Source organism: Lactuca serriola, chromosome 8, assembly GCF_051521515.1.
Source record: "Lactuca serriola cultivar US96UC23 chromosome 8, Lser_US96UC23_V15, whole genome shotgun sequence".
NCBI lineage: Eukaryota > Viridiplantae > Streptophyta > Magnoliopsida > Asterales > Asteraceae > Lactuca > Lactuca serriola.
Window position 1 is genome coordinate 286,319,625 of NC_136415.1, and position 25,327 is coordinate 286,344,951.

A 25,327-nucleotide genomic window follows, 5' to 3' on the forward strand; every position below is an offset into this window, starting at 1 on the left:
ATGTCTTCTTCTAGAGCAAACCTCACAAAGTTTCTGATCCCATTGGAGGAGATCCACTTGGCCACCCAAAACTTCAGTTCAGAAACTCTTACTGGATACGGAAATGTCTACAGAGGAGACCTCTCTGAACGCTGGCAAAACCGGACTGCTGCCTTCAAACGATTAAAACCCCTTACCAGTCACCTAGGAGAACATCATTTCCTTAAAGAGCTTGAAATGATTTCTAGCTACAACCATGAAAACATCATCCCTTTCATAGGGTATTGTGATGAAGGTAAAGAAATGATTATAGTTTCCGAGTATGCTATCAATGGGAGTCTTGCTCATCATCTTCATGACCCCGATAAGAGCAGTTGCCTAACATGGGCACAACGCCTGAAGATTTGCATAGGGGCTGCTAGAGCACTTGAGTACCTTCACTCACGTCTTGGAGAGAGTCGCCATAGAAACATCAAGGCTTCAAACATATTGTTAGATGATAATATGGAAGCAAAAATTTGTGACTTTGGCTTGTCACTATTAGTTGACCGAAAACACCAATACGTGTGTGACTTTGCTCTCGGTGCCAACCTCTACCTAGATCCTGTATACAAGGAAAGTGGCATTGTCAAGAGAGAATCTGATGTTTACTCATTTGGGGTTGTAATGTTTGAAATGTTGAGTGGAATGTTAGCTTATCAAAGAAAGAGCATCGGTGATAATCAGCAGCAAACACTGATAAATTTGGTTAGACGCTATTATGATGACGGATTGGACATATTGATTGATCCTCAGATTAGAGATCAAATTAATGGTCGTTCGTTCCATTTGTTTAAGGAAATTGCATATCAATGCATTAGTTGGAACTTAAAGGATCGCCCTACTATGGACAAGATCATCAAGAGCATTGAGGAATCACTCAATATTCAAGTAAGTCTCCCAATCTATATTCTTTGAAGAAACTTTAGTTTCATATGCAAGAATGTAAATTTACGTGAAAAAATACATGATAAATTTCTCTAAGCAAACTTTGTTTAATTTGTTTATATCGACAGAACAATGAAGCTAATTCAGTCATTAATCCCACACAAAGCTACCAACACCAAAACCTTGAAAGCTTTTTAATTCCACTTAAAGAGATCATTCTTGTCACCGAAAACTTTAGTCCACACAAATGTATTGGAGAGAGTGGATTTACTCGCGTCTACAAGGTACAGCTCTCTGAATGCTGGCAAAACCAAACAGCAGCCATCAAACGCTTTGCTCAGGATAATCGCCAAGCCGAGCATGAATTTCATAATGAACTTCAGATGATTTCTAGTTTCCACCATCAAAACATAATCTCTTTCATTGGTTACTGTGATGAAAGCAATGAGATGGTTATAGTATATGAATATGCTACCAATGGAAGCCTGGATAATCATCTCCAAGACCCACAAAGGAGTTGTTGCATAACATGGACACAACGTCTCAAGATTTGCATAGGGGTAGCAAGAGGACTCGAGTACCTTCACTCGGGTCTTGGAGAGGACAACATAGTAATTCATAGAGACATAAAGAGCGGAAACATATTGTTAGATGACAATATGGAAGCGAAAATTTGTGACTTTGGTTTGTCACTATTAGTCAGCCGGAATCAGCCACAACTCTATGATGCCCCTGCTGGTAGCCGATATTACATGGATCCTATTTACGAGGAAAGTGGCATTGTAAAGACAGAGTCAGATATTTACTCATTTGGGGTGGTGTTATTGGAAATATTAAGTGGGAAGCCAGCATATTATCGAAGGACAATCGGTGGTGATAATCAGCCACAAACAATGATACATTTGGTCCGACGATATTATGAAGATGGATTGGATATCTTAACTGATCCTGCTATAAGGGATGAAATTAATATTCATTCTTTCCGTGCCTTTATGAAAATAGTGTATCGATGCATTAGTTTGAACATAAAGGATCGCCCTACGGTGAAAAGGATCATCAACAGGATTGAGGAAGCACGTGATATTCAAGTAAGTCTTTTGATTTAGATCTTTTTGAATTGAAGTTTCATAATGATAAACGTAGAGCATTGGTTTTATAGAGTTTCATCTACATCCCCTCGAATTTTAAAGTGTATATATTATTATCAACACTCCAAATATAATAAATATAAATTTAACAATGACGAAGGGAACGGCATAAATATATTAATTCGATATTTAAAATTTTTCCCTGCGTGTAAATAGAACATTAGAAAATGACGTAGATATTAAAAAAAAAATCCATGGCAGAGACGTATTGCTTTTGTCAAAGTTTTGTTAAATATTCCACACTTGACAAAAGAAAAGGTATGAATGAGCCACATTTTTGTAAAGACTTTTTCATACATAGACGCATTTGATTATAATCACCCAATATAATTAACGTATAATTAAATATTAAGAATGAAAGGGTATAAATAAATTATGCCAAATAACATAAAAGTCTCAAGTTTTACACGCGTAGTTGGAAAAAGCCGTAACATTTTTTATGGCTTTGATCACAACTTTTACGCAGAGTTATCATTCCATGGCTTTGATAACAACTTTGTCATCTCACGTCGCCAATCCCGTCTAGGTCTCCACGGCGAAGAACAGCCACCGCCACAGCCACCTGTAACTTCAAAATCGACCCCTTAATCGCTGCTAGGCCACAAATTGAGGCCTCTCCTATGTTCGCCCCACCCTTAGACTACAACCCAGCTAACCTCACCATCTCTAGCTCCACCGAAGAGACTCGTTGTCGAAAGCTCACCCTCATCGGAAAACGACTATTACGGCCTCAACTACGCCTCCATTCTCCAAATCACTATCATCTTTCTACTTCTCTCTCCATCGACGAAAAACCCATGCCTTCAATTTCAACCTCCTGTCGCCAGAAAAGTCTCACCGGAGAATCCTATTCTCGCCGGAAAATTTCAAAATCAGGACATGTGGTGTAAGTTGAAATTTTTTTGGATTGTAAGTTGAAAACTTTTTGCAAACCATGGGTACCAAGTTTGCAAAAAAAGATAATGAAGTTAACCATGAAACTAGTTAAGTAGGCTAGAGTGATAACTATACGTAAAAGTTGTGGCCGAATCCAACCAAAAAAATGTTAGGGTTTTTCCCAACTACGCATCCTAAATTATAATATTTGAAATAGTGACAATTATATAAATAAAATGAGTTGAAATAAAAAATCAAAAATAATTTAGATATTTAAGATTTTTCCATGTTTTCAACAGTTTGCTTTTGTGAAAGTTCTATTAGGTGTTGTTTTTTTCTTCAAAAGCATTATGTCTGCAGTCAGCAGACCACATCTATAGACTTCTGTAGTAAAAAAGGTGGGTCAAATGTTTGCAGTTTGTAAGAAGAAGACTGTTTGTTTTTTAAAGTCTGTAGACTATCAAAAAAACAATTGATTTTTTGAAGCTTACTTTGAAACAATGATTAATAAACAAATTTTAATTATTTATATACAATGTACAAGTTTTAACAATTTTCATTGCATTATCGAGCAATTAAAATGATCATTTTGAAGACATTAATACAAAAAGTTTTAACAATCTACATATAATGAATTAACATAGCCACACTACATTACATTACAAAATTATCCAAACATCAATCTCCAAGTTCATGATAATTTTTAGTTGGTGCATTACTCTCATCTACATGATCCTCATAATTAATTTTGATAAATTCTTGAATTTCCATTGCTAGCTGATAGTTTAAAAAATCAATCACGAGAATAAGAACAAATTAGTCCCAAACATGACTACTATACAACAATAGTAATACCCAATGTGTATTATTTGTGTAATAAAAGTATGTATTCTGGATCGAAATCGTTGAGTTAAATGACTTATTTCACCTTTAGAATTTCCCTTTTGTAGCTTTACATAAGTAATGAGAATTTTACTTGCAAACACCAATGTAAAACATGAATAAGAATAGTTGAATCTCAAATCAACAATCAATCCTATCAGCTCCAATCATCTCAACCGATGAAGCAACCATGTATAATATCAAAAATTAACATAGAAATTCAATCACAGTTAACAAATTATGAATTCTAATTTCAACAAAACATCATTCCAAATCAGAGTCAACGCATGAAGCTATCATGTATAATATCATAAAATAACAAAACTATCCAGGAAAATCAAATTCATAAAAATCAGATTCACAAAATCAATTCCAGGGAAAACGAAACAAACGTGGTGATGGAGAAGGAAACTTTAGCTAAGTAGAATGAAATTCCGACGAAGGCACAATTAAGGTTAAGATGGGACAACAGATCCGACGAAGGAAGGAGTAGCATCGAAGCAGGAAGGAACAGTGTCTGATGGTACAATTAGACAGTTATGGTCTTAACGGAGGCGACACAAAGAGGAGTCAAGAGGTTGAAGAAAGTTGGTGGTAGAAGGAGCCGTCGATGGTAAGGAAAGTTTCGATGGATATTGGAGACGTTGAGAGAAAAGAAAAAAAAAAGGCATACGTTTTTTTAGTTTAGATTAAAAGGACTTATGAGGACATTAGAAGACATTGGTCCATGTCTATGCTAAGAAGATCACGCGTAAACATTTTTAAGTCTACGCACTTCCAGAAACAAACAATTTACAAGGGAATATGTATGTGTGTAGTCTGCGCAACGCAGATAGAAGTGGTCATGCAACTGCAAACAAAAAAACAAACATCGCCTTAGTGGATGGTTAATGGATGGAGTCATTCCTCCCAACCATATTACTGTCTTACTATAGGTGTTAGTTTTTTCTCTATGTCTTCTCATTTTTATCTATTTTAATCCACTCCTTAATAAACTCATATTTTAGAACCTTGCCAACACTTTCCATTTTGTTTTAAAAAATATTAAAATATTTATCTATTACAATAAATAAAACTAAACTTAAAAAAATACAAAGTACACATGATAATAAAAATCCTAAGTATTTGATGTAAAATCGTTAAAAAACAAACAAAAGAAAATTAAAATCTTAAATACGGTAATTAAAACAATAAATAAAATCCTAAAATGATAATATATATATATATATATATATATATATATTAAATTTAAGTTTTCTTAGTAATAGTAACTTTTTTTGGGTTTAGGTTTTTGCCACAAATGTTTGCTAACTTTGACATTTTTCGTCCTCGAAGTAAAAAATTTTATATTTTTAAGTTTTGATTAAGTTTTTATATCTTTAGGTTTTTGCCACAAATTTTTAGTGACTTTAACACTTTTCGTCGTTGCGGTCTAACTTTTATATTTTGATGTTTTTGTCATAATTTTTTAGTGACTTTGACACCTCTCAACCTTGAAATCAAAACTTTTGCATTTTGACATAAAAACACACAAAAAAAAAAAAAAAAAAAAAAAAAAAAAAAAAAACTCCTTTAGACGTTTGCCACCATATTTTTCTAACTTTGACAACTTTCACATTATAGCCACAATATTTTTTTTTCTCGGTCAATGTTCTTTTTCTTTTGATTGTACATTTTTGACATCTAATTTTAGGGGTTGTCGGGTTTCTCCTTTATTTGTGGCGATTTACACTTTCAACACATCTTTTAAAGTTTGCCGATTTTCAACTTCTATGACATAGTCCAAAAGAGGTGGAGCCAAGTGCCATTTTCTAGTTAAAATCTAAAAAGATTTCTAAAATTCACATCCATATTCAATGCTTGCCACCCATTACATTCAGCTACCATTCACTCAAATGGTCATGCAATTTAGGAAAAAGTTGTAAATCTTTATTAAATCATTTTATTCCATCATGTGTAACTCGTCCTCCAATATCACGACTTTCTTTTGCGGTTCCTCTTATAAATCGTGGAATTTATCCTTTTGGTAGCACTCCTTGTTTTCTTCTTTTTTGTCGTTTATTTTGGTGAGCTAACCGACTTCATCCATGAGGATTCTGATATCATTCGGCTTCGAGGATGTTCCTACTTGTTTGTTAGCCTTAAGTAGTTGCGGTTATGGTGTCAACATTGTTACCCCATCTTGAAACTTTGCACCCATAACATAATCACCCTTTCATCGAAATGACTTGAAAATTAGGCATCCGATCCACTTGTGTATGTGTTGGAAATCATATGTTTTACTCTTTTTATGGATGATAGATGGATTGTCACGTATCCGTCAACCCAATGGTAATCCATTAATCATGGTATTTCAAAACATCACATGTCACCTCATATGGAAACTGTTTCACAAAGAACTTGTGGTACATACTACTTTTCGCCTTTAACACATTAACATATGATATTCGCTTTGACGGATGTTGCATTCGTTATTGTAGATGCAATTGAATTTGTTAATTTTTGCATGCAAATCCTTTAATTTGGAGTTCACTTGGTGCTTATTATGATTGCTACCATGCATTCAACTCTTAAAATCCTCCACCACTATGTCCTAAAATGCATCTGATCGTTAATGATGTCCTCTTTCATAATCCACCGATGTACTCATAAAAGCTTTGTTTAACGCTACTTTCTGTCTATGTGAATCAATTCAACCATTGGGTAAAATTTCTCGAGGGTTATGATGTTTTCTATTGTGATGAGGTGGGGTTTCTTCACTAAACTCTTCGTTTTGGTTTTTATATGTGGGTTGGGTTTCCTCAATATATTCTTCGTTTATAGGCTCATGGAAATGAGAAGTGTTAGTAATGTAAACTAAATTTAGATAGATTTGGTAAGGACTATAACCGAGGTTAGTCTTGAGAGACTGCAAATTGGTTATAGATTTGTTAGGGTTGAAATTGTTATGGTTGAACTTATGTTGAGTATAATTTGAGATTTAGGTTTTGGGAACTGACATTTAATTTGCATTTCAGTTTCGATTTGATGGTTTTTTCTTAGGGTAGTACTGGTTCTTTTTTCTTTCTTTCTTTCTTTCCTTTCCTTTTTCTTTCTTTTTCTTTTTTTTTTTTTGAATTTCTACAGTTGGAATCTATTTCAATTGAATTTGATAGAATTAGAATGAAATGAAAGAGAGTAGAAAGGAAAGAAGATAGTTGGTATGATTTTTTGAGTTGGGTAAAGAATGTATATAAGAGGTAAAATAGGGGTGGCTCAACCTTATATTTTTATAAATTATGACTTAGGTCCCCCAATTCCAAAAGGACTCATATTCTTCAAACTTATAATCCAATATTAATATATCTCAAATCTCAGTTAGTCAATTACTAATTGTCCAACACATCACAAAGTACGCGATCTTGATTCTTGAAGACAAAACGCATGAGACACATTAGTGTGATCTTGAAAAATAAATCGTCACATTTATCTTCTTTTTTAGCTCTCAATTGTTCAAATCCTCAACGCCAAACGGTATGTGTTTCACTTCTTTTCCAGTTTTCCATTATCCAAATGGCCCCATATTTTTTGTTCGCTTAGAGTCTTCAAACTGATTAAGCCCCCCCCCCCCCCCCCCCCCCCATTGTCATAAAAATAATATATATATTTTTTTAATTATAGATGTTAAGCAACAACTTCATAACTTTGATGAATATGTTTAGCCTTCACATGATGACCTATTTTCATGTGGAAGCAAGGGACCGTCACCCCTAACGCCAACTTCGTTTTCTTGCCAAAATGCCTCTACACCATGCACCCTTAGGCTACCATGCACACTTAGGCTAGGAGGAATGGTGTTAAGCTCATGAGGCTCTACTTCAACCACAAGCTTCTCCTCCTTAGCTCTCATCAGGCTCTACTGAAACCAGAAGCCTCTCCTCCTTAGCTCGAATAAGGATGATGGTAGTGCTGAGACACTTTTACCATGGCAAGGTAAGTGATGTGAGAAGTGGAGGATATAAGAAGGAAACGAGAGGTAAGAGAAGAGAGATGGTGTAACAAGAGAGGGGAGAGACCCTGCAAGTTGTTGTCAAGTTGGAGCGTCATGCTCGACATGTCGGGTTGGTAGAGCAGTCTTTATCGAAGTGACTCAACACGAGCTCAACTGTTGTCGAGACCACTCCCTCCGGCCTTAGGCATTCCATTTTTAACAAAATAAAAATACATGATACTCAATTTAGTAAGACTTTTATAAATACACTTTTTATTTTATAATTATCAAATACACGAAATGTATAAGTAAAACTTAAGAAGGGAACGACATAAATAATAATACTTGAAATATGATTAATATATAAATTAAAAGAGTTTTAAAACAACATTAGAAAATGATTTAGATTTTAAATTTTTTTCAATGCTAACTTACATATTGATATTCTTATACACGTTCTACTTTTGACATAGACCCTTTCTTTTATAATTACTGGATATAATCTAATCATCCCTAATAAATGAAAATAATTTTACCAAATGTCGCTCTCTCATTAATTTGGACACATATCATTTTTTGGTATTTTTTAATAAATGTTTATTTCATGTATATTTTCTCTTTTTTTTTTATCTTTTCTTAATTAACACATCATATTTACACCTCAATTAATAATTTCCTAAATTGAAACTAATCAATAAATTACAATATTACTACTCATGTATTCTATTTAATATGTTTCCTTTTAAATTTAAATTTTAAAAATTCAAATTTCAAATCTAAAATTTCAATTTTAAATAAACTTTTGTTTAAACATTCATATTTAACTTTTTGTTTTATCCAACCCGTATAACATACGAGTCTCACAACTAGCAAATTATTGTTTTTTTGTCACATGTCACGTTCTTATTCAATTTACCAAATGTTATTTTTTTTGTTATTTTGAATTAATTTTTTTCAACATGTCATTTTATAGGTGTTTTATTTTATTAAATTTCATATAATATTTTAATATAATAATTACAATAAATGTAGTAATAAATAGATATCAATTTCATTAATGAAATTACCTTCTAATTTCAAAATTCCCAAATTAAAGCTTATTAATTTCTTTTGTTTATTTATTTAAATTTAAAATATAAAAAAAATATTTCAGTTTTAATAATTCATTTTTTTTTATTTTCTTATAAATTTAAAGTTCTCAAATATTTATACTTTTATATCTATTTATTTTTAAATTAACTCATGTAATACATGGGTCTCACAACAAGTAAATGTATAATTATATATTAAGAAGAGAACAACAATAATAATAATATATGAAATATGATCAATATATTATTTAAAAGAGTGTAAATAGAAGAACATCATAAAACAATTCAGACATTTAAAAATTTTCCATGCTGCTGAGGGGTTGATTTTGTCAAAATTTTGAAAGTTCCACCTTTGACAAAAGAATATATATATATATATATATGTGTATATATATATATATATATATATATATATATATATATGAATGACCTCTATTTTTATAAAGACAAATAAGTAGACCTATTCTTTTAAAATACTCTTTTGTGTTTAGACTTCTTTTGTGAAATCAATCCTTCAAAATTTGGAGTTTATGATGGAACCACCATCTTGCAGCGGCGTATCAACACTATAGCATCACAACCATCATTCAATAAAATCAATCCTTCAAACAGAATATTCTAGAGTTTTATTATTAGTAAAAGATTGGTGTACGATCTTTGTATATTCCTAATTTGTCTTTTGTAATTGTGCATTCCTCTCTATTTGCATGTGTTGTATCATTGGAATAATTCAATTGAACATTTAACATTCATAATTCCCAACCCCATCAATAAGATAAGCACCAAGCTCCATCTAATCCACTATATTAAATCATATGTATCTTTTATTTTTATCTCTAGCTGAGGATAACTTTCTTACATCGTTTCTCTTGATCTTCTTGTAATCTTGAACCCCTTTATTAACATCTCTTATTCTTATTTTCTCAATCAATTTCACATGATCTAACAAACCCTCAATCACTCAAAACTATTTTAAATCATTATTACTATGACCGTTCTCATAATTTGAACGCCTAAAATCACAAATTTTGTAGTCCTAGTTTTGATAATTTCAAGTTTAAAACTTTAATTTAGTTAGATTAGGTCATACTTATGGTATTTTTACATATTCATGTACACAAAGGATGGAGAAAAGAAAAAACATGATTGGAAGATGAAAAACAAGGGCTATGTATATTTAGTTTGTTTGTGTATTTGAAAACATTCGATTGTATTTGTATGCATATCTTGCTTGGCTATATAAACATATCAATAATATTTTTATGTGTCAAAATATGCATAGACCTGACAACATTTCCATGTAGTTTATTAGAGATTCGGATAAAAATTTTGCAATAGTTATATAGTGGTAAAGTGTTATGTATCCTTAAACTACAACCCACACAAATTTGAGAATCAAACTTTGAAATTTTGAGGATATATGTCTATAATCACTGCTTGTCAAGCTATGTTGATCAGAGAAGATTACCAAAGAATCGTGAGAGGTACCAATGTCGCCTGAGATGTCAAGGGGATGTGCCAACTCAGGCCTAAAGACTAGTTAGACTAGACATATCTATCAAGTAGCAAGTAATAATGGTGTGTTTTGAACAACAATGAAGTTAAGGATGAATGATGTATTAAAAAGTGATAAATCATGTACATCATAAACACTTAGTTGCCTAGATATCCTTGAATAAACATCAATGGTTTTCAATACTATAAGCGTGTTTAACACGAATCTTTTAGGAGATTTTAGTTTTTAACTTTTACCAATAGCTCGAAGAAAGCTTCGTTCGTCCTTATGAACTTTTAACTTTTATTTTAAATTGTCAATCCAAAAGATCTACTTCAAGTAGTTTTTCAGAGCTTTTGGCTTTTGGATTTTATTTAATTTTATACCTTTAAAAGCTAACAACTACTTTTTTCAAACGCTTTTACACAAATAAAAGCTACATATTCTAACTTTTAACTTCTAGCTACCAACTACAACCAACTTTCAGCTATTAGTTATCAATTATTACTTCCAGCTTCAAACTGTCTGCTAGTTTTGCCAATGCTCTATAACAATATTTTTCATTATTAGAGTTATCATTTTCAATATGTTGATGATATCATTTTAATAATATATTTGTTATAATGAATATAATTTTTCTTTATGTCCCTTAAGTAAACAAAGTTAATAAATTGAAATTATAAAATAATAAGTAAAAATTAAAAAGGCCAATTGATATAACTAGAAACACTTATGTAAATAAAAATTTACTATCTCATGTTAGCTATAAGTTTTATATTCATCATCATGTTCTATTTACTCTTGGTGATTACTTTGATAGTTTAGTATTAACATCTCAAACATGAATTTGACTAGTTTTAAATCTAATTATATGGTTTGTGATGCATTGTAGACATTTGTCAACCATCATTGAGTGATTTATGTGTGATCACGTTAGAGTACTTTCAAAAAAGTTGTTCCATATTTAAATTAACCTCATCTGCTTCAATTAATCTTGAAGTGATTGGCAGTTAGAAGCAAAACTTGGCAAACATTTGTTAAGTGGATATTTTCAAAATTGCAATAAGAATAATATTTTCAAAAACATGTAATTAGGTGCTTATATAAAAAATAATAATAAGGTTACACCATGATTAAAAACAATATAATGTCATGCCACAAAAATAAGAAAGAAATAGAAAACCATGTAAAGGACTCCTACTATTTTCCTTAACTTTATGTGAAAGGGAAAAATGGCATGAAATCTCTAAGCAAAGTTTTCTTTGTTTATTTTTACAGAATAACGGAGCACCTTCTACAAATACTACACAAAGCCTAGATAGTTATCTAATTCCCCTAAAAGAAATAAAAAAGGCAACGGGAGACTTCAATTTAGAAACCCAGATTGGAAAAGGTGGATTTGGTGTTGTTTACAAAGGAGAACTTAGGAAAAATTTCACAGTTGCCATTAAATGCCTTGATCCTGAATGTCACCAAGGAAACAACGAGTTCCGTACTGAGCTTAGGTTGATCTCCAGATTTAACCATCCAAACATCATCCCTTTTGTTGGTTATTGTGATGAAAACGAGAGAATGATTATAGTTTACGAGTATGCAAGCAACCATAGCCTTGATTTTCATCTCGAAAACCCTATAAAGAGGCGTTGCCTAACCTGGGTGCAACGCCTCAAGATTTGCTTAGGGGCAGCAAAAGGAATCGATTACCTTCACTCGGGTCTAGGGAAAGACAAAAGAGTAATACATAGAGACATCAAGAGTGGGAACATATTGCTAGATGAAAATCTAGAAGCAAAAATTAGTGATTTTGGTTTATCAAAAGAAGGTCCTAGAAATCAACAATCTACCCAATTTTATACAAAAGTTGCGGGTACCAACTTCTACTTGGATCCGGTTTACCATGAAAGTGGCATCCTTTCTAAAGAGTCGGATGTGTACTCATTTGGAGTTGTATTGTTTGAACTGTTAAGTGGGAGGTTGACTTATCATCTAACGGAGTTTATAGATGGGAACCCACAATATTTGATAAATCTGGTTCGACGCTACTATAATGAGAAACCAGAGAAATTAATCGATCCAGACATAAGAGAACAAATTGATAGCCGTTGTTTTCATAGGTTCAAAGAACTTGCATATCATTGCATAAGCTTGAATTCAAAGGAACGCCCTACAATGGGCACAATCATTGACACAATTGAGGATGTGATGGATTTTCAAGTAAGTCATTTTATGTAAACTACCTGATTGTATATAACAACATTATAAATTGCTCTAAGCTTTTTGTGTATGAATTCTAAGTAACTTAAGAAAAAAAATGATGTTTTAGATTAGGATAATGACTTAAAAGGGTAGTATATTTTTTATTTGTATATATTTGGTCACTATGATAGCCCAAATAATTATATTTTTATATTGGTTAATTTATTTGTTATTATAATAATTGGATATATAATTAGGTGTTATTAGTTTTAATTGGGAGCAAATGAAGGGAATAAAACACCAAAATCGTCATCTATAATGATCAATTAAATTCGGTCTCTTGAGTAGATTATAAACGAAGCAAGCTTAGGCATTATATAAAGCTCGAAAAGCTCAATGAAAACACCACTAGAATTTTGGAAATCGGTGAAGAAGGGACAGAAAAATCGGAGAAGAAAGTTTGTAAAGATTTTCGGTATTTTGCTTGGAATTAAAGTATGTTCCTCTTATTTATGGTTAATTTCGTTGTCTATCCGGTTTAGTGTAGTCTTTTAGTGTCTAGTTGATTCCTTGTGTTCTATTTCGGCAAAAAAATGGATTCATGTATCAGAATTCAAAATCTGATTAGGTTGGTAATCTCTAACAAACTAGATGTTTGAAATTTGAATTATGTGTCATTGTCACATTGTAATGATAAAGGAAACGGTGATATGTTTTTGAGTATATTATCTAAATTTATTACGTAGTTTTATGGAAAAATGGAAGCTTGAATGTACAAAAATGGTGGAAATATATTTTGTTTTTTTTCGGGTGAAGGAGATAACCCGTTGGGTTTTGGGTCGGCTTATTCAAGGTATAGATCCACTTTAACTTTGACTAAACTTAAAAAATTAGACAAAATTATAAAAGTAGCTATTTTTCCTAATCATTTTTCTTACAAAATAGCCAAAAAAATCCTAATATTGCAAAAATTGCAATTAAAATCGTAGATGGATTAGGGCCATCTGCGACTTTGTCTTCTCATTTGCAAACGTACAAGTTGTTAAAGCAGGTTCGTGCAGTGGGGAGTTGTATGTTCGCAGATGGACCTGTCCATCATCTGTGAACATGGGAGACCATCTACGATTTTCGCTTTCTTAGGGTATAAATACTTTTTTTGGAGCACTAATTTTTCTTGATTTTTGTTGGGAAAAATCTCTCGGGCGCACTTTTCCAAGTGAAAAAATTTGTTGACGCACAATACAATGTAAAACCGAATATGCATTAGAAATTAGTTTTATAACACAAATCATATTTATATCACAATTGTCTAATATATTTACATAATACTTGCATCAAAAATCAGTTGACTACAAATATAAAGTATGAAGACCGAATGTACAACCTTACAAATGCAAATGTACAACTTCAAGATGCATCAGAAATAAGTTTTTTTTAACACAAATCATATGATTATCACATTTCTAAAACATAGCTCTCTCCGAGAGAATTTTCCCCAACAAAAATCAAGAAAAATGAGTACTCCAAAAAAATTAAGGTATTTATATCCTGAAAAAGCTAAAATCACAGATGGTCTCATGTTCACAGTTGGACAGTCCATTTGCAAACGTATAAGTCGTTTATGCATGACACCGTTTTAACAACTTATACGTTCGCAAATTAGAAAACAAAATCGCAGATGATCCTAATCCATCCATGATTTTAATGGTTATTTTTGTAATCTTGAGTTTTTTTTTGCTATTTTCTACAAAAAGATTAGGAAAGATGACTATTTTTATAATTTTCTAAAAAAAATTAAATAAATAAGTAAGTGATTTGACAAACTAGAGTACTGGACATTTCCATTTTGGAAAATAGATTCAAAATTTACAAAGTCTTTAAAATTTGAGAAATTAAATATCCTCTTATTTTTTGTTTTTAGATATCTTCCTACCAAATTAAATGGTGACATATGTAACATTTAATACTCATTTAATGATATTTTAGGATATTAATATATGACACATGTCATCATTTAAATGGGTAGGAGGATTGATAAGATCAAAAGGTAAGAGGATATTTAATTTCTCTTAAAATTTTAACCGATTTTAAATATATAAACACTCACAAAGTTTCTAAAATCTACAAAATAATCCTTGAAATATCATAATAATATTTATTTTAGTATTATTTTAATTAAAATTTATATTTAATCGTGTTCACTTAATTTACGAATTATAGGCATTTATCACATACACACAAATTTTATGGATAGATGGCAAAAGACGTTAGATTATTGGATATTTCTATTCATATATTTGTAAGTATTTTAAAACCTACGAATTTAAAACTTTATATATTAAAATACTAGGTGTAAGACCTATGTATTGTATGAATTAATTAAAAAAATTAAATATAAAGGTAAATATTTAAGAACTTTGGATTTAAAAAATAAAATAAGAAAAATAATGAATTATTAAAATTGATTTTTTTTTTATCCTTTAAATTTAAATAAACAAACAAAATAAACTAATTAGCTTTAATTTAGGAATTTTAAAATAAGAAGGTGTGTCCATTAATTAAATTTATATTAATTTATTACTACATTTATTGTAATTATTACATTAAAATATTATGTAGAGTTTATTAAAATATAAAAACTCATAAAATGACATGTGGAAAACAAATTAATTCAAAATAACAACAAAATGACATTTGACAAATTGAATAAGGATCTAACATGTGGTAAAAAACATTTATTTATTAGAGTAGATCATTAAAGAAAAGATGTATTAAAAAGGATGTTACTCATTCACACTCATTTAACCCCAAAGAGTCCTCTTATATTATATACACGAATTATTCGTATATTGGCATTGAATTGCATTTCTTTGTGAATCAATCAGTGTTTTTAATCCTTATTTGTCAAACTTTCATTTAGGGTCCTCTAATATACACCAAATTTATAATAATAATAATAATAATAATAATAATAATAATAATAATAATAACTAGAAAGGTTAATCCTGCTACGCGGGGGCCAGAAGCTTTCAATGTTGTTTCCGAATCGATAAATATGATAGACGTAGAAAGTGCAAGGATGACAAGCTCGGGCTTTGCCCCGGACCATTTTGTTCATGTTTTTATGAAAAAATGTAAAAGTTTTGACTGCAAGGACCAGAAGTGTGAAAATGGCTAAAGAATTAAAGCGGTATGAATTAGCAAGTTTTTAGAAAATGGATCAAAGTTTTCGAACCGTTAAAGTTTTGTGGTCAAACTTTAAATATTAAAAGGTTCCTAAATAGAAAAGGGATCAAAGTTGTCAAACCATTAAAGTTTTGTGACCAAACATTAAATATTAAAAGGTTCCTAAAAAATGTAAAAATATCGATTACAAGGACCAAAAGTGTCAAAATTGCTAAAAAATGAGGACCAAAGTTGTCAAACCGTTAAAGTTTTGTGGCCAAACTTTAAATATTAAAAGGTTCCTAAATAGAAAAAGGATCAAGTTGGCAAACCGCTAAAGTTTTGTGGCCAAACTTTAAATATTAAAAGGTTCCTAAAAAATATAAAAATAACGATTACAATGACCAAAAGTGTCAAAATGGCTAAAAAACGATGACCAAAGTTGCCAAAGTACAGGGACCAATTTTGCCAAAAAAACAACATAAAGTCCAGGGACTAAAATAGACAAAAATTGTGGAAGTTCACTGTTCATAAGAAACAATTTCCATAATATATATATATATATATATATATATATATATATAATTATTATTATTATTATTATTATTATTATTATGTTAATGTTTGGTATTTTTTTCATTATGAATTTAAATCCATTTTCAATAAAGTTTATTTTTTATTATGATATATTTTATCATTTTAAATTTATAATTTTAATGACCGATTTATTTAAAAAATTTTAACTCGTTTCTAACATGATCTATTTAACCATCCTTACGTCAACTGTCAAGCCTTATATATATATATATATATATATATATATATATATATATATATATATATATATATATATATATATATATATATATATAATTGGATAATAGCAGAAAACATTTATATTTATAGATAAAATTATAAGTTATATAAAATAAATTAATATCTTATGTCACGTCTTAAAATATGTCGTAGCTTGCTACCATGTATCCTAATTATAGAAGTTTGACATTGTCGCATTGTCTCACCCCATGTTATTTATAACATTTTCTAGAATACATTAATCTTTAAATACTTTTTTTCACATTTATTTTCGGTATATTTAATTATAGAAATAAATATTTGAAAATCGTTAGAATATGACAATTTTGATTGTGCGGTTGAGGTAAATATGTTTAATGATCATTACGAAAAACAATCAAGACATGTTAAGTTAAGTTTAGCAAGGAAGTTACTAAACTTAATCACGTCGTCAACAACTTCAGTTTCTGAACCTGTTACTCACAAAACTACTCGTGGATGCCCCTCCTTAAAGAAGAAACTTTTCAAGAAAACCCATATCGATTTAAACCAGGACCCACCAACTCAAGATCCACCACATCAAGATCAACCGACTCAAGCGCCACCAACTCAATATCAGTCTCGACGTAGTATTTCTACTTATACGCGTGATTATATGCGGTCTAATTTGTTTGATCTAAACCAAGAACCGGATAGGCACAGTACGTCCTCGTTCCGAGAACCTCCAATGTTCAACTCAACTTTTAATCAGGAACAATCGATGCATAACTCGTACTTCAACCAAAAACAAGTAATGTATAATTCAGATCCACTTATGAATGAAATTCCATGTGAATTTCATCAATATGTCACAAACATACAAAACGTGAGGGGAGATGGAAATTGTGAATTTCGTGCAATAGCTGTGTGTCTCGGTTATAGTGAAGATAATTGGCATCAAATCCGCTTAGATTTACAGAATGAGTTGTTAGCATACCCAGCTGAGTACGCACATATTTTTTATTACGATTTAAACACCATACATCACTCATTGAATTTCAATGGATCACGTTTCGGACCAAAAGATCGTTGGTTGATTATACCGGTTACTAGCTTTCTCACTGCTAACAAGTATAGTGTAACAGTTATTTTTCTAAGCAAAGATAGTCCATCAACATTTTTCCACTCTGGCTTGGTCCCAAGGCATCTAAACTCATAGAGTTGTTGTTATTGCTCTTGTTAGAGGTGATCATTATGTGAATGTTGATTTACATGAAGCATATCCAATGCCTACTATTTTGCTACTTTGGCGTCACAACAGATCATCACGGTCTGCTGGATGGGAAACTGTTTATGTCGTTCGCCTGAATTCCTACATTTCTCCATTTGCAACACACAGTAATTGTAACAATTCTACAGTTATAATATCTGATAATTAATAAAATCAAGTTTATGTTTAGTTGTTTATAATTATTAAGATCCCTATAAATAAATAAAAAATTGTTTTTTTTTTTTAAATTTAGCAAACTTATATATGTCTGATTCTGATGTTTCCAAAAAAATGATTAAATATTTTGAAGTACAATCTAGAAACTAATCACAGTCTAATTATTTAACTAATTAATTATTTAATTATTTGTTAATTTCTAATTGGTGTATTAAGAAACACAATAGTTGTTAGAAATATTTGAATTGATCTCTCTCTTTATATATATATATATATATATATATATATATATATATATATATATATATAAACTAAAGTTGTAAAGTATAAGGTTTAATCTTAAAATCAGTATAAATACAATGACATTTTACTACAAAATTTGAAAAGTAACATCTTTATTAATTTAGAATAACGGTCGTTTATGCCCAAGTATACATTAATATATTTTTTAATATATTAAAAAGGTAGATGATTTGTACACAACAATTTTTCTCCATTTACAACATTTGATGCTTTAAAATGTTGTATCGTATAACTATATAATACATAAACTGTTGTTTACAAATCACTTCCCTATTAAAAATATCGATTCTTAACAAACATATATCGACTCAATCAATTGTTCGTACATTTGGAATCTGTTTTGTGTATTTAGAATGGGGTTTTTTATAATTACCCATTCCCTTTTCCAATTGCACCCCCTGATTTAATTTTTTGTCTTTTGTTGTTGTTATTGTTGTTATTTTTCTATTTTGTTTTTTGTTGTTTTTAATTTATTATTATTATTATTATTATTATTATTATAAATTTCGAATAAAATTTTATAATTTAAACGACGTTATAAAATTCAAAAGTCTATATAAAATCGGTTTTTAATTATTTTTATTATATATTTTAATAATAATATTATTATTACTATTATTATAAAAAATTTCGAGCAACATTTTATAAATCGGATGACATTATAAATTCGAACGACTATATAAAACCGGTTTTTAATTCTTTTTTATTTTATATTTTATAAATCGGTTTTTAAAATCGGATGACATTATAAATTTGGATGAAATATTAAAATTCATACAGCATTACAAATTTTGGCGACATAATAAAATTCAAACAACTATATAAAACGGAACAAAAGTAAAGTTTGTCTTTATATATCACAGATATATTAATTGGTTCGTTATTACATTTGCGTAGTGCGTTATGCGGATTGAAAACAAACTTTATTTTTTTCCACTTTATATAATCGTTCAAATTTTATAATGTCGTCCGAATTTATAATGTTGTCCGAATTTTAACATGTTGTCCGAATTTTATATGGTTATCGAAATTTATAATAATAATAATAATAATAATAATAATAATAATAATAATAATAATAATAATAATAAAAGAAAAAACAAAAAAAACAAAAAGAAAAAAAAAAGAAAAAAAAGAAGAAAAAAAGAAAAAAACAATGTCAAATCAATAGTAAAAGGTTGATTAGATTGATGTTAAAAAGAGTAAAATTAGTTAAAGAGGTACTTATAGCACATTTTTTTTCATCCAACCCCAAAACCACTTTATCAAAACCATTGACTTCATAACCCAATTTGACATGACTTACATTAACAAATGATTTATAAAATTTTATTTTATATATACAACTTTATTTTATATTTAACTCTTTTTACTTTTTCATTTTATATTTTCTTTTTCTAATATATATATATATATATATATATATATATATATATATATATATATATATAAACCAAATAATATATTTTAATTACATATTTTCATCTTTTATTATTAGTTTTTATTTATTAACAAAACTGCAAAAATACTCCGTGATATGTATTTATTTCGGATTTTGGTTTAAACTTTAACTTCTTTGGATAGTTGGTCTTTTTGAGTTAGTTTTGTTACGTATTTTGTCCATTCGAAAATTGAAATGACTATAATACCTTTGGTGTATTTATTTTCCATTTTTCTTTCATTTTTTTTTCTGGATTTAATACTTATTATTTATTTTAATAATTAGAAAACAAGAAAAAGACCACCTCCCTCTACTTAATGAGTATTAATAAGCTGTAGATTTCATTTAAGATTATTTTTTAATAAAAATATAATTGTTATCTTGATAATTGTTACGACGGTATGATAGTTGTTTATCCTAATATTTAAGATTATTCATTTAAAACGTAATAATAAAACTTCTTAAAGCCGAATAAAAAATAAAGCACATAAACAACTGATGTAGATGAAAAATATATAAAAAACAACATTAAATAATTATATTTGATGTTTGATAGTTATCCGCGGGGTTTTATTTTAATTTTTTTATTAGAGCAAAAAATAAAAAACGATATATAATGTGATTGAATAAAATGTAAAAAAAAAACAATATTAAGTCGTATATTCAAATAATACGTCAAATATATTAAAAGATTTTTAAACCACAAAAACAAAGATAAATAAATAAGGCTAAGAATAAATAGTAATAATAATAATAATAATATTATATATATATATATATATATATATATATATATATATGTAATTTAGAATATTAATTTAAAAAAATTAAAATAATTTGATAAGAAATCAATAGAAATTCTAATAAAATAAAGAACAAATAAATTGTTATATACTACTACTAATAATAATAATAATAATAATAATAAATTGTTAAAAAAAATAAAAATATAAAAGAAATGGTAAATTAGTCTTTTTTTTATATGAAGCAACGATTAAAACTTCAATATTTATAAACCATATGGGTGCAACTTATCAATTCTTAAACTTAAATATCAAAACTACGAATCTGACTATTTCTGTAATTTACTCATTAATATTAAACTAATGAAAAATAAATAAAAATACAATAATTATTATAGTTTATAACAAATCTACTTTTTGTTATAAAAAAAATAATTGATACTACAATATAAATAGATAAAAGGTAAAAAATATATAATAATGGTTAAAAATGGAATTATATAATTATAAAAATTAATATAAGATTGTGTTTTAAAATTTATATATAAGTTAAAGTAGTTAAAATGAAAAAAGGTATAAGAACTGGAATTATGTTAGGAATGCATACGATGGGATTGATTGTCCGGATATCAAATCAAATTTTTAATAGTTGTTTATATGGGAATAATATGCAAAGAGTAAATGACACACGCCATAATGACTAATGGTGGTTTTGATTTACTTAAATGGTTTTCACCATGATGCCATTAGAATCCTCCATTAAAAAAACATGGTGATTTATAAACTTTCCGTTAGCCGAGAGGAACACATGAGTCACTCAACCAAAGTCATTGAATACTATACGAGATGAATTACTAAATGATAGATTACTTGAGTTAGAGATATTTGCTGAAATTTGAAGGATATTTGGTTGGTTGGGGTAGAATATTTTAAGCGGCACATCTACTAGGTGAGTTGTAACGCTCGTTTCAGGTATCAATTGTTTTTCATAATTTTAGGGCATTAGACTGGAACTCAACGAGTTGGAGAGCTCCAACTCATTTAGTAGAGTTCATTTATGGGACGTGGAAATCAGGACCTACTCGACAAGTTAGAAGGTTCAACTCGAAGAGTAGGCGCTGTAAACGGATAACCTAATTTTTAGGGTTTGCACACTATATAATCTCCTTAAAACCTTGAGGTTGACCTTCCATCAGCCTCCAAACCCTAAGAACATTTGTGCTAAACTCTAATCTCCATTTTCTCCCATATTGTGAGCTAGAGTGTCTTTTGGAGCTTAAGAAGAAGAAGATAGTGAGAAGAAGGAGAAGCTCCAATAAACAAAGCCCTCACTCTTGAGCTTGATCATCTTGTGGACTATTGTAAGCATCCAAGATTCGATTTTTATCTTTAAGTATGGCTAGATCTTGAGTTTACTCTTCATCTCCTATCATTCTTGTTGATTGCATGCATGGGGTTCATAAAGTTTGCAACTTTATGAATCTCCAGGGCAAAATGACCCCATAGTGGGCTAGATCTAGCTTTTGGTCAAGCACGGATGCCATGCATGGGTTTTAGGGTATATTTTCCCTCTTTGGCCATTTTGACTTCAAGACATGCATTGGACATGCATGTCCATAAAGTCTCCATCTTTGGATCGTTTTGAGGATTAGAAACTGCTCTAGAAAGAAGGGATTCCGGATCCCTAGAGTCTTTAACCATATGGATAAACTTTTGAGTTTTCCACCCTTTGTTAAGTATTTTAGAGTATTCAGAGTGATTCTAGGGGATAAAGTTGGAAACTTTATCCTTCTAGACACCTTAAGACCTTAGATTTAAGCCCTAGAGTCCTTGTAATCAACGTATCATCAAAATGTGCAAACAAGGGGAAAACTCGACGAGTTGATCTGCCAACTCGATGAGTTGGATCGAGTTTTCCCATCTACTGGATATTGAGTGAACTCGACGAGTTGATGGGACAACTCGACGAGTTGGCTAGAGTTTGTCCTGATTTTCTGGACTCTGAGGGAACTCGACGAGTTGCTAGATGCACTCGACGAGTTGGGGTCAACATGGAGTGTTGACCTTGACTGTTGACTTGGACTTTGACAACGATTGACCAAGTTTGACTTTGAGGATATTTTTGGTATTTCGAGATTTTGACAAACCCGTCACATGATGATTGTCGGCAGTTGAGTTGGAGCTACACATTAGGACTTGTCTGATCATATCTAATCAGTTCAGCATTTTGAGAGGTGGGTCTTCTCACCATACCAATGGATCCAAGGCATCATGGCCGGCCCATTTCATGATATATATATATATATATATATATATATGTGTGTGTGTGTGTGTGTGTGTGTGTGGATAGATAATTAATTAGGTGATATATCGCTAAGGAAATTTTAAAATTGTTTTCAAAAATAAAAGTTAAAATCTTTTTAAAATGAAAAAAAGGAGGGTGCAATGCGCGTGATCGGTCAAGCCAAGTAAGTAGTTTCCCCAATATGTTAGCCATGCCATACTTATATTTGAGTTATGATAATTGTATGAATCTTGCTATGTGTATGCTTTCAAAATTGTATACAGTTAGGGTCTTATAGCCTCAGAATAATTGATTTGGCCTTATTTCATGTTCCTTGTATGGTTGTGGTCTTAGGGTAGGGTCTGTTATTCGAAAGGCTATTTGATCCTGTTCTGTGTATAATTTGCATGCATAAGGAAACTTGTTATGATTGAGTTCTAGTTTGATATGGGTGGAGGAGATCTTAGGATAGCCTTGGATTTGAGATATGTGGTAGCTTGTGAGATATGATTTGTTCTGGGACAAACTGGAGTTATCAGGTAGAGCCTTGGGGAATGTATAGGTAGGTGTGGAAGGTAGTATTGGGCCCGTACTACTAAAAGCACAGGACCTGTACCCGAACCAATGTTAGATCTGGAAGCTCTAAGGAGAACTGGTGAAGGATGATCCCCTCTTTGGACATCCTGATCATTATTTTTTATGGTATTGCGGTGCAGTATGGTAGTGACACGATTTGGAGCAGGGGGATTAGGATCAGGATCAGGATCTGGGTCTGGGTCAAGTGACACTACCGAGCCCATTGATGAGAGGTTGCGTGAGCTTATTGCAGTCGAGGTTAAGAGGGGCATCCTTGACGCTACCCCAGTGATTTTTGGGACGGTCAAGGAAGAGATGATGGAGATTATGGTGGAGAGGCTCAAGGCATTCAGAGTCGAGATTGTTGCGGGCCAGGTCGGGGCTTAAACTCCCTTGTTCCGGGAGTTCAAGGCGTGCGGGGCACCGGAGTTCTTTGGGGTCAGGGACCCCATAGTTAGCCAATGCTTGGTGGCGGACGTAGAGAATGCCCAATGCACGAGTTCTTGCCTTGATGTGGCAAAGGTGGGTTTTGGTTCGTATATGTTGAGGGATCTAGCCCGTGATTGGTGGGGAGAGGTGACTAGCCAGGTAGGAGCTGTTGGATTAGATGTCTAAGCTCATAACTATTATTGGTATGTATTTGACCTGAGAGTAGCATGGTCCATTTGGGTTGCACTTTACCGGAACAAATATGCATAGTATTTTGAGAATAGTATGTTTAAGATTTATATTAATATATTATAAGTGAAGGGTCTAGTTAGTGGTTTGGTCTAGGCTTACATTGTAATAAGTTCTTTTGAGTCATTATCAGGTTTTTGGTGTGTTGTTTAGAGTTTACGACCTGATAGAGAGTTTACGGCCGTAAGTCTGTTTACGTCCGTAAACCCAGTAATCCGGCCCAAGTCCTCAAGCCCACTATATATAGGGGTTGTTTAGGTCATTAATGGTTGTTGATGCCACAAGTATTCACGGTCATATACAGTGTATGCTGTACCAGACGTTTTATGCAATATAAGCTTGTGCAAGCTTGTTTCAATTATGTTTCTACTTTATTTCTTATTCTATTTGATTGTGTGATTGCTTGATCATTGGTAAAGATCCGTTTTCAGGACCTTACAATTGGTATCAGAGGAAAACCAGTGTCAAAGCATCTTGCAATCAAGTTTTTGGGCGTTTTCTTCACCGTTTGAGATTGGAATTAGTGTTTTACCGCTAAAGGGAATCAAGTCTAATCCAAAAACGTGCTTTCTTGGATTTCTGGGAGCTTACTGCCAAGAGATTACGGCAGCAAACTCCGTTTACAGCCGCAAACTCAAAAACATTCTTGGGCCGTAAACATTGTTCTTGGACTATAAACCAAGCACATTCAATAACCGTAATCTAAGTCTCAAAAACCACAAACTCTCGACCGTAAACTAAGTTTACGGCCGTAGACACCCAAACCGTAAGCTTTCGACCGTAAACTGAGTTTACGGCTGTAAATCCTACTTTGACCGTAAATTCAAGTGTTGCCTGGAAACTCATTTTTGATAAGTTCTGTTTTAAATTTTTGCTTTTAAATTTTAATAATCAATGGATTCTCAAAGCCAAACACATGCCTGGATTTTGTCATGGGCACCACTATACGCATTCCAAGACTGTTGTCTGTAGATGGCTTTCCTAAATGAAAATACCGAATTGAAAAATATATTAAAATGAAGGACTTCAAGATTTGGAGAAGCATCATCAAGAATCCTGTCAGAATAACCACCACTGTTGCAGGGCAAGTAGTTAACAAAGCAGTTGAAAACTACACAGATGAAGATTTTGAGAAAGTGGAAAAACAGGAAAGGGCTTTGGCCACTCTAACCATGGCTTTATCTCCTGATATAGCTCAAGGGTTCAGAGAGTATACTTCAGCTAAGGCTTTGTGGGAAGCCCTGATTGAGGTATATGAAGGTAATGAAGACATGAAGGAAACCCGCCAGGATATGCTGCGTCAAAGGTTTAACATGTTCAACTATATTCCTGGAGAAACCCTAGAGGCATAG

General features: G+C 31.0%; 1 protein-coding gene across 1 annotated transcript; it reads left to right on the forward strand.

Moving 5' to 3' along the window:
- LOC145068156 (uncharacterized) lies at window positions 1-25,327 on the forward strand. The gene is made up of 4 exons (XM_079015132.1): window positions 1-909; window positions 1,035-1,994; window positions 11,647-12,582; window positions 24,998-25,327. Exons 1-4 carry the CDS (start codon window positions 1-3, stop codon window positions 25,325-25,327), a joined length of 3,135 nt encoding a protein of 1,044 aa, XP_078871258.1.